Source organism: Dermochelys coriacea, chromosome 4, assembly GCF_009764565.3.
Source record: "Dermochelys coriacea isolate rDerCor1 chromosome 4, rDerCor1.pri.v4, whole genome shotgun sequence".
NCBI lineage: Eukaryota > Metazoa > Chordata > Testudines > Dermochelyidae > Dermochelys > Dermochelys coriacea.
This window is the reverse complement of record NC_050071.1, coordinates 80693662-80707989: the sequence shown is the minus strand read 5'-3', so window position 1 is coordinate 80707989 and position 14328 is coordinate 80693662. Positions and strand designations below refer to the sequence as shown.

General features: G+C 49.5%; 1 protein-coding gene across 5 annotated transcripts in view; it reads right to left on the bottom strand.

Moving 5' to 3' along the window:
- Positions 1 to 14328, bottom strand: part of TENM3 (teneurin transmembrane protein 3) — a 2178135-nt gene that overhangs the window by 266511 nt on the left and 1897296 nt on the right. For all 5 annotated transcript variants that reach the window (XM_043513542.1, XM_043513543.1, XM_038399412.2 and 2 more), the window contains one exon: positions 8612 to 8821. In XM_043513542.1, the coding sequence (XP_043369477.1) occupies positions 8612 to 8821 (210 nt within the window). The remainder of the gene's footprint in view (positions 1 to 8611; positions 8822 to 14328) is intronic.

The window sequence follows — 14328 nt, the reverse complement described above, 5'->3', positions numbered from 1 at the left end:
GGCGATGGCGGCCGGGCTCTGCTCAGTCCCCGAGTGGTCCCGCTCCTCAAGGGTGATGTTAAAGTCCCCTCCCAGGACCAGGCACTCCTGAGGATCCAAGGTGCCGAGGAAGGCGGACGCCTGCTGATAGAATTGCAGCCACTCCGGGATCGCTGCTGGGGCATAGATGTTGACGAGGTTGACTACGAGCCCCTCCATGCGGACCCGGAGGTGCAACAGGCAGCCTGGCACAGCCTCGGCGACTCCCAGCACCTCGGGCCGTAGGTCGGGGGAGAACAGGGTCGCCACTCCAGCCGTACGAACTGTGAGGTGGCTAAAGTAGACCCTGTCCCCCCAATCCAGCCGCCAGCTGTCTTCGGCGGTCAGATCCGTATGGGTCCCTGCAGGAAAACCACAGAGTACCTCCCGTCCCGAAGGAAGGAGAGCACCTGGGACCTGCGGAGACCCATCCTACAGCTGCAGGTGTTCAATGTTGCGATGGTAAAAGGTGCCATGAGGAGGGCTGGGGGGGATCCTCGTCAGCAGGGATGCTCGTGGCTCCCAGCGGGCCGCGCAGCAGTCCGTGACCCACCCCGTAGGTGAGTAAGGAGTCACGGAAGAGGCGGACCCACTGGTAGGCTGCGGCGCCCTGTCTCCCGGTGCTTTTACCCTCCCCCATGAGGGCCCTTGTGGCCCGGAGGATTTGATTCAAGTCCCCCCATCGCTGGAGGGCAAGCTGGACTTTGTTGTGGGAGCCACGGACGTCTTCTAGAAACTCCCGCAACTCCTCTCGCAGTGCATGGGGGGCTGGGGTTACAGTCTGGTTACTCCCCGACGGGGCCCTTGGTACAGCCCCGTGGCCCACCGAGATGGGCAGACGGGGTGCGGACCCCCGATGGGGCTCCTGATTGGTTGACCTGAATGCTGGGGCGATAGGGGGCGGCGGAGGGAGGATAGCAGCCCCTGGTGGGTCGGGATGGGTAAACACAAAGGCCGCTCCCTGGGAGTCATCTGTTGGAAAGGGGAAGGAGACAGTCCCGGGATGGCAATAACATCTCGGGAGGTGGATGGGATAAGGGCAAGGGCAGGGGTAGAGGTGAGAGTCTGGGTGGGGAGAGGGCTCTCAGTGATGCCGGGCGCAAGCTCTCTGGTGGATTTGGCAGCCACGGCATCAGGAGGTGGACTCTGTTCTGTAGGACCCTCTCCCGGGAAGGAGGTCGAATGCTCCTCACCAGCGAGGGATGCCCCTGCTGGCTCAGGTTCCAGCCGCATGGCACTGGCTGTCGCCTCAACAGGCTCGGCGGCTCTCAGCGGGGTGCCCTCTGCAGCCGGGTTGATGGAGGAGTCCAGGGGCTCCTCGGAGGTGGGAGCGGAAGCAACGGTTAGGGGGAGGGAACATGGGGAAAGGGGGGCTGGAGTGAGGTCGCCCAGATCGAGGCCCGCTGGCATAGGATCGTCCTCCCCCTGGGTGACCGGGGTCAGACCCAGGGCCTCGATCTCCTCATATATAGCCGGGAAATTGTTTTCTGCTACCCCGGGATTCTCCCCACCGGCACCTAACGCGACGATTGCTTCGGGGCACACTGGGGTTTCAGATGGTGCCTCAGGGGTCTTGGAGGGGAGGGACTCCCATGGCGGGGAGATACCGCCTTCCAGTGCTGCCACGTCTTCCCCAGCCGGCTCTGGTGGATGGAACACATCCGTGGGTAGAGCGGAAGGCTCGGCATCAGTGCCCCCCTTCCTGGTCTTCCGGGGGGCCTCCGCATCAGATGAAAGGAGCGGAGCTCGAGCCTTCCGCTTGCCCCGCTTCCCCTGAACTAGGGCCCAGCCCTCCATGGCATCATCCGGGGGCTGACTAGCAGGGGTTGTGTCAGGGGGCAGAGGCGATGGCTCAGGGACTCGAGGGGGTAAGGGTGGGGCAGCACAAGGGAGGGAAGATTCCCCTTGGGGTGGGCCCTCTCCCATGCCCGGCGGTGTCCCTGCCACACCCTCCTCCACAGGCCCCGCCAGATTGCAAGCAGCGGGGGCGGGGCTCTCCCGCTCGTCTGGGCATAGTTGGGGAGGAGCCCCTTGGGCCTGAGCGGGAGCAATGGTGGACTGGGAAGGAGGAGGGGTGGTTTCGGGCGCCGGGCAGCCAGAGGCACCGGCGATGACGGGGCCGGTGCCCTGCCGGGGCTCGGGGGTCCCGGCTGCCCCTCCTTGCCAGGCCAAGGGGCAGTCCCTCCGGACATGCCCCATCGCCCGGCAGAGGTAGCACCGGGCCTCCCCCGTGGAATAATGCACCTGGTAATGGGCCCCCTGGTGGGGGACTAGGAATGACCCCTCCAGCGCCTCTCCGTCACGCGCCGTTGGCGGCAGTTGAAGCTGCACTTGCCGGCGGAACGAGAGGACGCGACGGAGGGCGGGGTCTTTGCAGCCCAACGGGAGAGGGCTGATGACAGAGATGGGCTTCCCCAAGGTAGAAAGGGTGGGTAACAGGGCGACATTGGGGAGAAAGAAAGGGACGCCTAGGTCCTCTAGCGGCTCTAAGGGGACAAAGACGCCCCCTACTGCCAGGCCCTTCTCCACCGCCTCCTGGGCGGCGGCCTCCAATGTTAAGGAGAAGACGACCTTGCCATACATTTTGGAGGCCGCCACAATGGCCGTGGCCCCACAACCCTCGCCAACACCGGCACATAGGTCTCCACGTGGGACGAGGCGGGCACCAGGAGCCAACAGACGCCGTGCTTCCTGGTCATGGTGGGAAAGGGGCCCCGGCCGCTATAGATGGTAGTGGAGGCGGTGGGCAGGAGAGATAACGTAGCGGCAGGCGGGGGGGATGCCGCCACCTGGGCATATGCCTTGGGGGCCGGGGGAGGGACACCCGCAGAGCTGGTGGAAGGAACAGCGGAGAGGGACCCCCCAGCCAGCGGTGGGGACGGGGCATTGGGGGCAGCCCCTGCCATGGAGGGCCTGGTCTTCTTAGCAGGCCCCTTCCCTTTCTTCTTCCCCTGGCCCTTCCTGCCAGCTCGGGGGGCTCCCCCCAAATCTGAAGGGGTGAGAGACATGGCAGCAGTGAAGGTCACCCTGGTGCCCGTCGCTGCTGGTGCCCCAGCGGGGGCGGTGGCAGATGGTTAGGCAGCGGAGGTAGAAGCTTGGGGGGGTGAAGGAGGAGTAGGCCTGTGAGGGGGAGCTCGGGCTGCTGGAGGGGTCCCACCCGTCTCATCCCCCGCTATCATGAGCAAGGAGGGAAGGGGGACACCAGAAGGAGGAGGGGAGAGGGGAAGCAGGTCGCCCACTCCTCCCAACTAGGCTGCAGGAAGGGGAGGAGGGCGCCAAAAAGGGTGGGTTGGATGGGGGGCAAACAGGGGTTAGGGTTCAGTCACCGACACAAGATGGAATTCCGGCTCCTCTTGGTGCACTAGGGGAGGGGGGGATACAACAACATTGGGGGTGCAGTGAAGAGGGTTGCAACTAAAATGGGGAATTGCACAAGCGCATGGGAGGGGGCATGGGCACACGGAGCGAGGGGCTAAGCGGTCTGGAGGTAGAGCAGGGAAACCAAGGGGCTAGCTTCAGAGGCTGGGGCAGGGCAAACAAACAAAGGCTGCAGAGGGAAATGGGCGGGGCAGGCAAACAAACTGAAGCTGGTACAGGGGTTGGGACAAAAGGGGGGGCAAAGCTACAAGTGGCAAATGGGGCAGGTAGTAAAGGGCAAGCTGGGGGGTAGACAGTCCGGGGGGGGGCACGTGCACCCACATGCGCTTGCACAAGTCTTTTTAAGCTGGCTGCTGCTTCTGGCCCAAAGGGTGGAAATAGGGCATGGCAAGCCAAGCAAGCAGCTGAGTCCAGAGGCAGGAGCTGAGGCAGATGGTATACAGCCAGTGGGGGTGGGGGGTAGCGGTGGTGGGAGTAGTGGTGGGGGTGGGGGGGACATACAGATGGATCGGGGGGCAGCTCCACGCCACACCCCCTGTGTCTCTGGAAACACAGTCAAGACCCCCACCACAAGAGCACAGTTTGAAAATTACTCAGTCGTAGGCCCCCTCGCCGGGGGTCTGCAAAGTCTCTAGGTGCTCCTGCACTGGTAGATGGTCCTCTTCTTCTCCTCCTCGGGCTTCAGCAGCTCCAGGCAGCAGACTCCACAGCAGCAGCAGCAGCAGCAGCAGCTCCAGGAACTCCAGGTGGTGGTCCAGGCAGGCAGAAAGGACCCCTCTCAGGTGGTGGTGGTGGTATCCACAACAGCAGTGGCTGGGGTCCCTCACTCCTCCTCTCTGGGGAGTGGGCTAGCAGCACCCTCCCCCCCGGGGCTGCTGTTGGAGCAGTAGCAGCCCCCAGAGTGGGGGGTCTAGCAACCAGGTAGCAGAGAACAGGGGCGGGGTGTCTGGCCCAGCCAGGGGAGCAGCTGGAGCAGCAGGGAGAGCTTAGGGCCTAGCAGCAGGAGTAGCAGCTTCCCATCTCCCTCCAAGCTAGAAGGCTATGGGAGAGTCATGGGAGAAAGATAGAGATTCGCTCCAGGCTAAACAAATCCCTGCGACCAGTTTAAGTGAAGGTCTTGTGGATCCCCCTTTTAGGCTGGGGGGGATCCTTTAGCAGTGGACGGGCTCCGCCCGCCCACTTCCCGGATCCCAATAAGACCAGGTTAAGTGAAATGGAAGCTGCTCCAGGTCAATTAAGACACCTGGGGCCAATTAAGAACTTTCCAGAAGGCAGGGAGAATGTTTGATTGGGATACCTGAAACCAATCAGGGGCTGGATGAAACTAGTTAAAAGCCTCCCAGTTAGTCAGGTGGGTGTGCATGTCAGGAGCTGTGGGAAGAAGTTGTGCTGTTGGAGAGGCTGAGTAGTACACACCATATAAAGCACAAGGAAGGAGACCCTGAGGTAAGGATAAAGTAGAGCTTGAGGAAATGAGGGCTGCTGTTGGGGAAGTGGCCCAGGGAATTGTACATGTCATGTTTCTAAAAGGTCAGCTACCATAGCTGATACTATTAGGGTTCCTGGGCTGGAGCCCGGAGTAGAGGGTAGGCCTGGGCTCCCCCTGCCCCACATCTTTGTCCCCTGTTTAATCACTGAGACTGGGAGACAACAGATACTGTGCAAGGAAGGATAACTTCTCCTCACCTCCCTTGCTGGCTTATGATGAAAATGGCTCAGTAGACTGTGACACTTGTCTCTAGAGAAAGAAGGGTTACGTGGAGGGCCACAGTGAGCCTCTGAGGCTAGTGAAATCCACCAGGAAACGCGGGATCCACGGAGGCAAGGACAGAGCTTTGTGACAAAGTGTACTCTATGTCATTATCTAGATCATTGCTGAAGATATTGACCAGAACTGGACCCAGAACCGATCCCTCTGGGACCCCACTCATTATACCCCTCCAGCAAGACTGTCATCTACTGATAACTACTCTTTGGGAACAGTTTTCCAACCAGTTATGCAACCACTTTATAGTAGCTCCATCTAGGTTGCATTTCCCTAATTTGTTTATGACAAGATCATGTGAGACGGTATCAAAAGCCTTACTAAAGTCAAGATATACCACATCTACCAATTTCCCCCCATCTACAAGGCTTGTTACCCTGTCAAAGAAAGCTATCAGGCTGGTTTGACATGATTTGTTCATGATAAATCCATTCTGACTGTTGTTTATCACCTTATTATCTTCTAGGTGTTTGCAAACTGATTGCTTACTTATTTGCCCCATTATCTTTCTGGGTGCAGAAGTGAAGCTGACTGGTCCGTAATTCCCTGGGTTGTCCTTATTTCCCTTTTTATAGATGGGCACTATATTTGCCCTTTTCCAGTCTTCTGGATTGTCTTCCGTCTCCCATGACTTTTCAAAGATAATTGCTAATGGCTCAGATATCTCCTCAGTCAGCTCCTTGAGTATTCTAGGATGCATTTCATCAGGCCCTGATGATTTGAAGACATCTAACTTGCCTAATATCAGAGGGGTAGCCGTGTTAGTCTGGATCTGTAAAAGCGGCAAAGAGTCCTCTGGCACCTTATAGACTAATAGACGTATTAGAGCATAAGCTTTCATGAGTGAACACATACTTTGTCGGATGCATGTAGTGGAAATTTCCAGAGGCAGATATAAATATGCAAGCAAGAATCAGGCTAGGGATAATGAGGTTAGTTCAATCAGGGAGGATGAGGCTGCCTTCTAGGAGTTGAGGTGTGAACACCAAGGGAGGAGAAACTGCTTTTGTAGTTGGCTAGCCATTCACAGTCTTTGTTTAATCCTGAGCTGATAGTATCAGATTTGAAAATGAACTGAAGCTCAGCAGTTTCTCTTTGAAGTCCGGTTGCTGCAGGATGGCTACCTTTAAATCTACTATTGTGTGTCCCAGGGAGATTGAAGTGTTCTTCTACAGGTTTTTGTATATTGCCATTCCTAATATCTGATTTGTGTCCATTTATCCTTTTATGTAGGGACTGTCCAGTTTGGTCAAAGTACATAGCAGAGGGGCATTGCTGGCACATGATGGCGTAGATTACATTGGTGGACGTGCAGGTGAATGAACCAGTGATGGTGTGGCTGATCTGGTTAGGTCCTGTGATGGTGTCACTGGTGTAGATCTGTGGGAAGAGTTGGCATCGAGGTTTATTGCATGGATTGGTTCCTAAGTTAGAGTTACTATGGTGTGGTGTGTAGTTGCTGGTGAGAATATGCTTCAGGGTGGCAGGTTGTCTTTGGGTGAGAACTGGCCTGCCTCCCAAGGCCTGTGAAAGTGAGGGATTGTTGTCCAGGATGGGTTGTAGATCACTGATGATGCATTGGAGAGGTTTTAGCTGAGGACTGTATGTGATAGTCAGTGGAGTTCTGTTGGTTTCTTTCTTGGGCTTGTCTTGCAGCAGGAGGCTTCTAAGTAAACATCTGGCTCTGTTGATCTGTTTCCTTATTTCCTTGTGTGGGTATCATAGTTTTGAGAATGCTTGGTGAAGATCTTGTAGGTGTTGGTCTCTGTCTGAGAGGTTGGAGCAAATGCAGTTGTACCTCAGCACTTGGCTATAGACAATGGATCGTGTAGTGTGTCCGGGATGGAAGCTGGAGGCATGAAGGTAGGCATAGCAGTCGGTGGGTTTTCGGTATAGGGTGGTGTTAACGTGACCGTCACCAATGTAATCTACTCCATCACGTGCCAGCAATGCCCCTCTATGCTCCAATACATCTGTTGGTCTATAAGGTGCCACAGGACTCTTTGTAACTTGTCTAAGTAATTTTTGACTTGTTTGTTCCCTATTTTAGATTCTGATCCTACCTCATTTTCACTGGCGTTCACCATGTTAGACGTCCAATCACCATCAATCTTCTTGGTGAAAACCGAAACAGAAGTCATTAAGCATCTCTGCCATTTCTACTTTTTCTGTTATTGTCTTTCCTCCTCATTGAGTAATGGGCCTACTCCGTCCTTGGTCTTCCTCTTGCTTCTAATGTATTTGTAGTATGTTTTCTTGTTTCCTTTTATGTCCCTAACTAGTTTGATCTCATTTTGTGCCTTGGCTTTTCTAAATTTGTCCCTACATACCTGTGTTACTTGTTTATATTCATCATTTGTAATTTGACCAAGTTTCCACTTTTTGTAGGACACTTTTTTTGAGTTTTAGATCATTGAAAGCCAGGGTGGTCTCTTGCCATACTTCCTATCTTTCCTATGCAGTGGGATAGTTTGCTCTTGTGCCCTTAATAATGTCTCTTTGAAAAACTGCCAACTGTCTTCAATTGTTTTTCCCCTCAGACTTTCTTCCCATGGGATTTTACCTACCATCTCCCTCAGTTTGCTAAAGTCTGCCTTCTTGAAATCCATTGTCTTTATTGTGCTGTTCTCCTTCCTACCATTGCTTAGAATCATGAACTCTGTCATTTCATGATCACTTTCACCCAAGTTGCTTTCCACTTTCAAATTCTCAACCAGTTCCTCCCTATTTGTCAAATCAAATCTAGAACAGCCTCCCCCAGTAGCTTTCTCCACCTTCTGAAATAAAAAAAAATGGCTCCAATACATTCCAAGAACTTGCTGGATAATCTGCGCCCTGCTGTGTTATTTTCCCAACAGATGTTTAGGTAGTTGAAATCCCCCATCACCACCAAGTCCTGTGATTTGGATGATTTTGTTTTTTAAAAAAAGCCTCATCACAGACATTGACAGAGTGTGTTCCAAGGCTGCATGAGTTCCCCAAATCCTGCCCTTCTCAGCAGTAAAACCACATCAGCCCCAATGTGTCTGGGACCTCTGCATTTGTAGAAGTTAGTCAGTAGGACATACCCTCAAAATGTTGAAGCTAAATATCATGTCAGTTTAACAAACTTCAGCTTACTATTTGAAAAGAACCATAAATGTAGGGTAGTCAGACCTCTGCTGTGAGTTATAATACATAATGTACAATTAGTGGTTCTTGCTGTATGTGATTACTACTTCAAAAATAACTTAGATAAACTACTTTCGTCTTATATACCACAAAAGGTCAATTTCTACTCTTGCTTATTCTGCATTCTTGAAAGTACACAATCACTTGTGAAAATTAAAGGGAAGATGAATTTAAAATACTGAATGATTTTAATCTCCTTCACTCGAATCAGAGTGTTTTATAACAGGATGGAAAATAAGAAAGTGCATTCAAACTATGGAAAAGTCGTCCTCTTCTTACCATGATCTGGGGGGAAAACTGAAACAGTACCGGTCTGTACTAGATAAGTGCTGGCAGTATAGTCCTCATCTGTATCAGAGTCCTGAACTGGCTGGATGGCATTGGTACTTAACAACCACCTCTGGTTGTCATGGCGATTGGGTGATGGAGGAAGGGAATGTAAATGTTCAATGACGGATGGACTAGATGAAGAGGATGGCATGGGAGGACCTATGGAAAAATAAAAATAAAATATTTTAAAATATGGGTTAGGATATCACATAAGAGATAAAGTCCTTTCTACATCATTGAAAGGAAAGCCATTTATTAAAATAATAAAAACGGGGTGGGCAAAAAAGATATCACTGGAGCATGCAATACAAATGGTTTTAAAAGCTTAAAATGTAAGGGTCTGATCTTGTGGTCACCTATTACTGCAGGGAGTAGTAACACAAGAAATCCCCTTGATTATGCTGAGTAGCAGATGAGAGGAGGCTCAGGTCCCAAGTAACTTTATAAAAAGGTTTGGTTTTCTAGCATTTGCAAAAGAAATTATTTTCTACTCTTTTAATCTGACTTTTGGTTTATAGAGGCACTGTAACAGCCAGACGGCCTAACAAGTAAAATAATGGTTCTGTTGTGGCTTGAGGAAATGAATACTTATGTCATGCAAGCACACATATATTGCACTATCCCTCCATTCTGCACATCTGTTCTGCTTTTGTAGGTGGGCAGGCAGAATGAAAGCATTCAGAAATCAGGATTCTTGTACATTTCAGAGCAAAATTCCTGTATATGAAAAGCCCCACCTGCTCATTTTAATAGAAAAGACAGGCATGAGTGGAGAGACAGCATGAAGTGTTATGCTTGAGATCACAGATATGCAGAAATCCAGAACTGTGGGTTTGTAATATATGAAGTGCCACTGATGAGAAGCTAGGATTTTAGCAATATCAGGGGGATGGATGATAGTTTATTTCAAAATACAAATGTCAATTAAAAGGAAAACAAACATTAACTTTTAAAATCAGTGAAATGTTGGGCCTATCAAACTTCGTATCCATCTAAACCAGGGATTAACATTAAGTTGCTTTAAAACATGGACTCAGAGAAATGTAGGGCTGGAAGGGATCTCAAGAGGTTATCAAGTCAAATCCCCTGCACTGAGGCAAGACTTAGACCATCCCTGACAGTTGTTTGTCCAGTCTGTTCTTAAAAGCCTCCAATAATAGGGATTCCACAACCTCCCTGGGAAGCCTATTTCAGAGCTTAAATACATTAGAATTTTTTCCCCCTAACACCTAACCTAAATCTCCCTTTCTGTAGATTAAGTCAATTTCTTCTTGTTCTACCTTCAGTGGACATGGAGAACAATTGATCATTATCCTCTTTATACCAGCCCTTAACATATTTGAAGACTATTATGTCCCCCACTCAGTCTACTTTTCTCAAGACCAAATATGCCCAGTTTTTTTTAACCTTTCCTCTTACATGAGATTTGCTAAACCTTTTATCATTTTTGTTGTTCTCTTCTGGATTCTCTAATTTATCCACAACTTTCCTAAGATATGGCACTCAGAATTGGACACTGCACTCCAGCTGAGGCCTCTCCAGTGCAGACTCTGGACTGCCCAGTGCAGAGGGACAATTACTTCCCACGGCTTACATTAAACACTCTTGTGAATACACCCCAGAATTATATTAGCCTCTTTTGCAACTGCATCACATTGATGACCCATACTGAATTTGTGATCCACTATAACCCCATTTCCTTTTCAGAAGTACTCCTACCTAGCCAGTTATTCCTTATTTTGAAGTTGTGCACTTGATTTTTACTTCCTAAGTGCTGTATTTTTCACTTATCTTTATTGAATTTTCATCTTGCTAAATTCAGACCAGTTCTCCAATTTGTGAAGATTGTTTTGAATTCTTATCCTGTCATCCAAAATTCTTGCAATACCTTCCAGTTTAGTATCATCTGAAAATGTTATAAGCATATTTTGCATTCCATTATCCCAGTCATTAATGCATGACATTGTTGATTCATATTCAGTTAGCAAAATATTGACTAGTACTGGACCCAGGACTGAGCCCCCCGGGACCCTACTAGATACACCCTCCAAATTTCACGCCGAACCATTGATAACTACTCTTTGAGACCCAGTTGTGCATCCATATTATAGAAATTTCATTTAAACCACATTGCCCTAGTTTGGTTATGAGAATGTCATGTGGAACTGTATCAAAAGCCTTACTAAAAATCAAGATATAGTACTTTGCTTTGCCCCCTTTTCTGTTAGACCAGTAAGCCTATTAAAGAACATATATACACTTATGCAACAGCTGTTGCATACATGATGAAAAATATTTCCTATTTTAACCATAAAATCAAACACATCCAGATAAAGACTAGAGAAGGATATTGATATATTTGGTATTTAAAAATCCACAGCTGGTAAAGAATGGTTACTTACTTTACAATAACTGTGGGTCTTTGAGATGTAATAGTCATGTGGATGCCAGGGTAGTTATATATGTGCCTTATGCATGGAGTGTTTTTTAAACCACAATGTCTGTTGGGTTTGCACATGCACCCTGTGCCTCTTTGTGTTCCCAGGTAAGGGCATAAAGGAAGGAGCAGCCCTCTCCCTCCCCATTTCTCTGGCAATTCAAAGCCTGTGGTAGCTGTGAACTCTGAAGAGCAGGAAGAGAAGGTGGGTTGCGGGATCCACACTGACATCTCAAAGATCACTGTTATAGATCAAGTAACCAATCTTTCTTCTTCAAATATATATTGAGATGGATCCCACTGAAAAGCAGTGCCCCCTCAGGATGGTGAGAATGAGGAGTTTCAGCTGTATCATATGAACATGGATTTCTCTCCCGAACTTGGCATCTGATCTAGCAACTAAGTCCAAGGCATAGTGTTTGGCAAAGGTCAATGGATTACTCCACATTGCCGATTTCTGATAGTGGCACATTTCTGAAGTAGCTGCACTATGTAGCCTGTGCTTTGGTGGAGTGAGCCTTGATGTTTGGAGGCAAAAGTACACCAGGCACCTGGTAACATTACGTGATCAATTTCAATATTCTTGGTGAAGAGATGGCTTGACTTTTTTACAATGCCCAATTACAACTAATAATAGAAGCGAGACAGTGTGATCCTGACAATATAATAAAGCAAACTCCTGGGTATATCCAATGTGTGTAACTTCTTTTCTTTCGGTGCAGAGTGTGGCTTCAGGAAAAAGACAGGTGGTTGACTGTGTTTTGAAACACATCTAAGATCAGCTTAGAAATGAACTTCAGGTGAGGTTGCATGTTAAGAACATCTTCCATTAGGTACAGCCTTCTGGTAGATGTTTTCCTGCTCTGTACAGTATTTCCTGAACTTGTAAGGAGAAGTCTCCGTCTAGTCTGGATGGAGTATCTGACCCTGAAACTGAGATCAGATCCAGATGGTCTGGAAGCTGGTTTGAGAGCTGAAAGAACAGCTGCAGGAAGTCTGTCATCCAAAACTGTCTTGGTCAATAGGAAGCTATTAAAATGATTAGCTTTGCTCTTTCAATCTTGGCAATTACCCTGGGGATCAAGGTAATCAGTGGAAAGGCGCAGAGCAGCCTCTGTTCCGTTGCAGAAGGAAGGCATCTGACAATGATTCTAAACTAAGGCCTCCTCTGGAGCCAAAATTCTGACACTTGATGTTGTTCTTGAGATCAAACTAGTCTAATATGGGGGATCTGCAGTGACAGAATACCAGTCCTATGCCAAACCTATGTAAGCACCTTTCATGAAGGGTCACAGTTTCCCTGGTCAGGAAGTTTGCTAGGCTGTTGCTAACTCCCAAGGGAGGAAGGACCATTGGGGTCACTACATTCCAAGTCCAGAATTTTATGGCCTCCAGGCACAGGGGCGAAGAGCTGGAGCTCTTTTGTTTATGTAGTGCATAGCTGCTGTATTATCTGTAAGTTCTGAAGGAGAGGCAGAAATGCCTCTTGGCTTCCCTCATTAATGGGGAATGCAACTCTAGCTGGGACTCATGCAGTCAAAATGTCAAAGAGTTTCTGGGATTTCTTTTGTATTACTACTTATTTGATATCTAGGTCTCTGTAATACAAGATAGGAAAATCTGAAAGGTCTTAAAATCATCACTTGTGGGGACAGGGGCTAGTGTAATTGCCTCATCAGGCAAAAATGACAATTCTTTCAGTGGACACTGGGGATACTGTTGTCCATCTGCTACCCCCTGCTCCTGGGTGTTCACGGGCAGCCCGATCTCCTCCTCTTCCTGGACATACTTGAGGGCAATCCACTGCAAGATACTCACGATGACAGCCCCCAGTATAGCCAAGGTACCATGCCATATGGGTACTGGCTCAGTCGCCAGTGATTGACCAAAAGCACTATAGGTTTCCTTGACACTGGTGCCATGTCATAGCAATCTCTGGTGTCATCCCTATGGTACTACCAGAAGACAGCCATCCCTGCTTAATGCTAGAGGGAAAGCATAATATGGTGATGGTGAAGAAGGGTAAGACTTTTCAAACAGCGATGCCATGGAGTGATGCCAGGGAGCAATGCCTCTGCTCAAGTCCTGGTGCCAGGTGCTGCAATACCAATAATGTCTCTGGGGCTTGTAATCGTGGTTGTCAATGTGCTTGTCAGTACTGGTGTCTTCGTCTGTGCCAGTGACAGTTTACTATGCATCATTTCTGACTGAGTGGCAGACTTGGATGCCTTGCCTTAGGATGAATGAAGCTTCTTCTCCTCCTTACAGAGCCGTATCTCCTGATGCCTGAAGCCAAACTTGGGCTCCAACTGGCTGTCCTTCAGTCCCACCCTTACGTCAGGGTGCCAGTGCAGACTAAACAATGACATTGTTGGCATTGGGGGAGATGGCACTGAGCTCAATGCCAATGTTGGGGCTGTTGGTGTCAATACTGGTGTAGAGACACTGGTGCTAAAGGCAGAAGCAGTTGCCTGCAATGTAGCCTGTGCCAATTTTGATAATGTCTTCTTTCCTGCCTTTTGCTGGGTTGTGTGATGTGGTTGAAAGTGTGTTCATGGATGACGACCCTTTTGACCATTCTTTGGAAGTATTAACTTCCTCTGGGTCTGAAGTCTTATACATAAATTGCTCTAGTACAGTGGTTCTTAACCAGGGGCCTGGGGCCACCCAAGGGGGCCTCAAGCAGGTTTTATGGGGGCCTCCAAGCAGGGCTAGCCTTAGACTAGCTGGGGCCCAGGGGAGAAAGCCGAAACCCCACCACATGGGGCTGAAGCCCAGGTCCCTGAGCCCTGCCACTCGGGGCTGAAGCTGAAGCCTGAGCAATGTAGCTTCAGGGGGACACCTGTGGCATGGGGTCCCAGGCAATTGTCCTGCTTGCTACCCCCTAATGCCATCCTGGCTTTTATATGCACAAAACCAGTTATTGTGGCATATGTGAGCCATAGAGTTTTTGTAGCATGTGGGGGGGGCATCAGAAAGAGAGGTTGAGAATCTCTGCTCTACTAGATGCAGTTTCAGTCACACATTCCTAGAATTATGACTTCCTGAGCAGAAGGATTTACATGTCAAACGTCTATCTGGAACATGGCTATCCCTCAGAAAGAATAGGCTTTGACTATGACCGTCGACCAGACCAATGAGTTCGCTGCAGATCAAGCAGGATTTAAATCCAGAGTGTTTGAAGCCCTTCATGTTTGAAGCCCCAACCTTTACCCTGCTATGTCCGTGC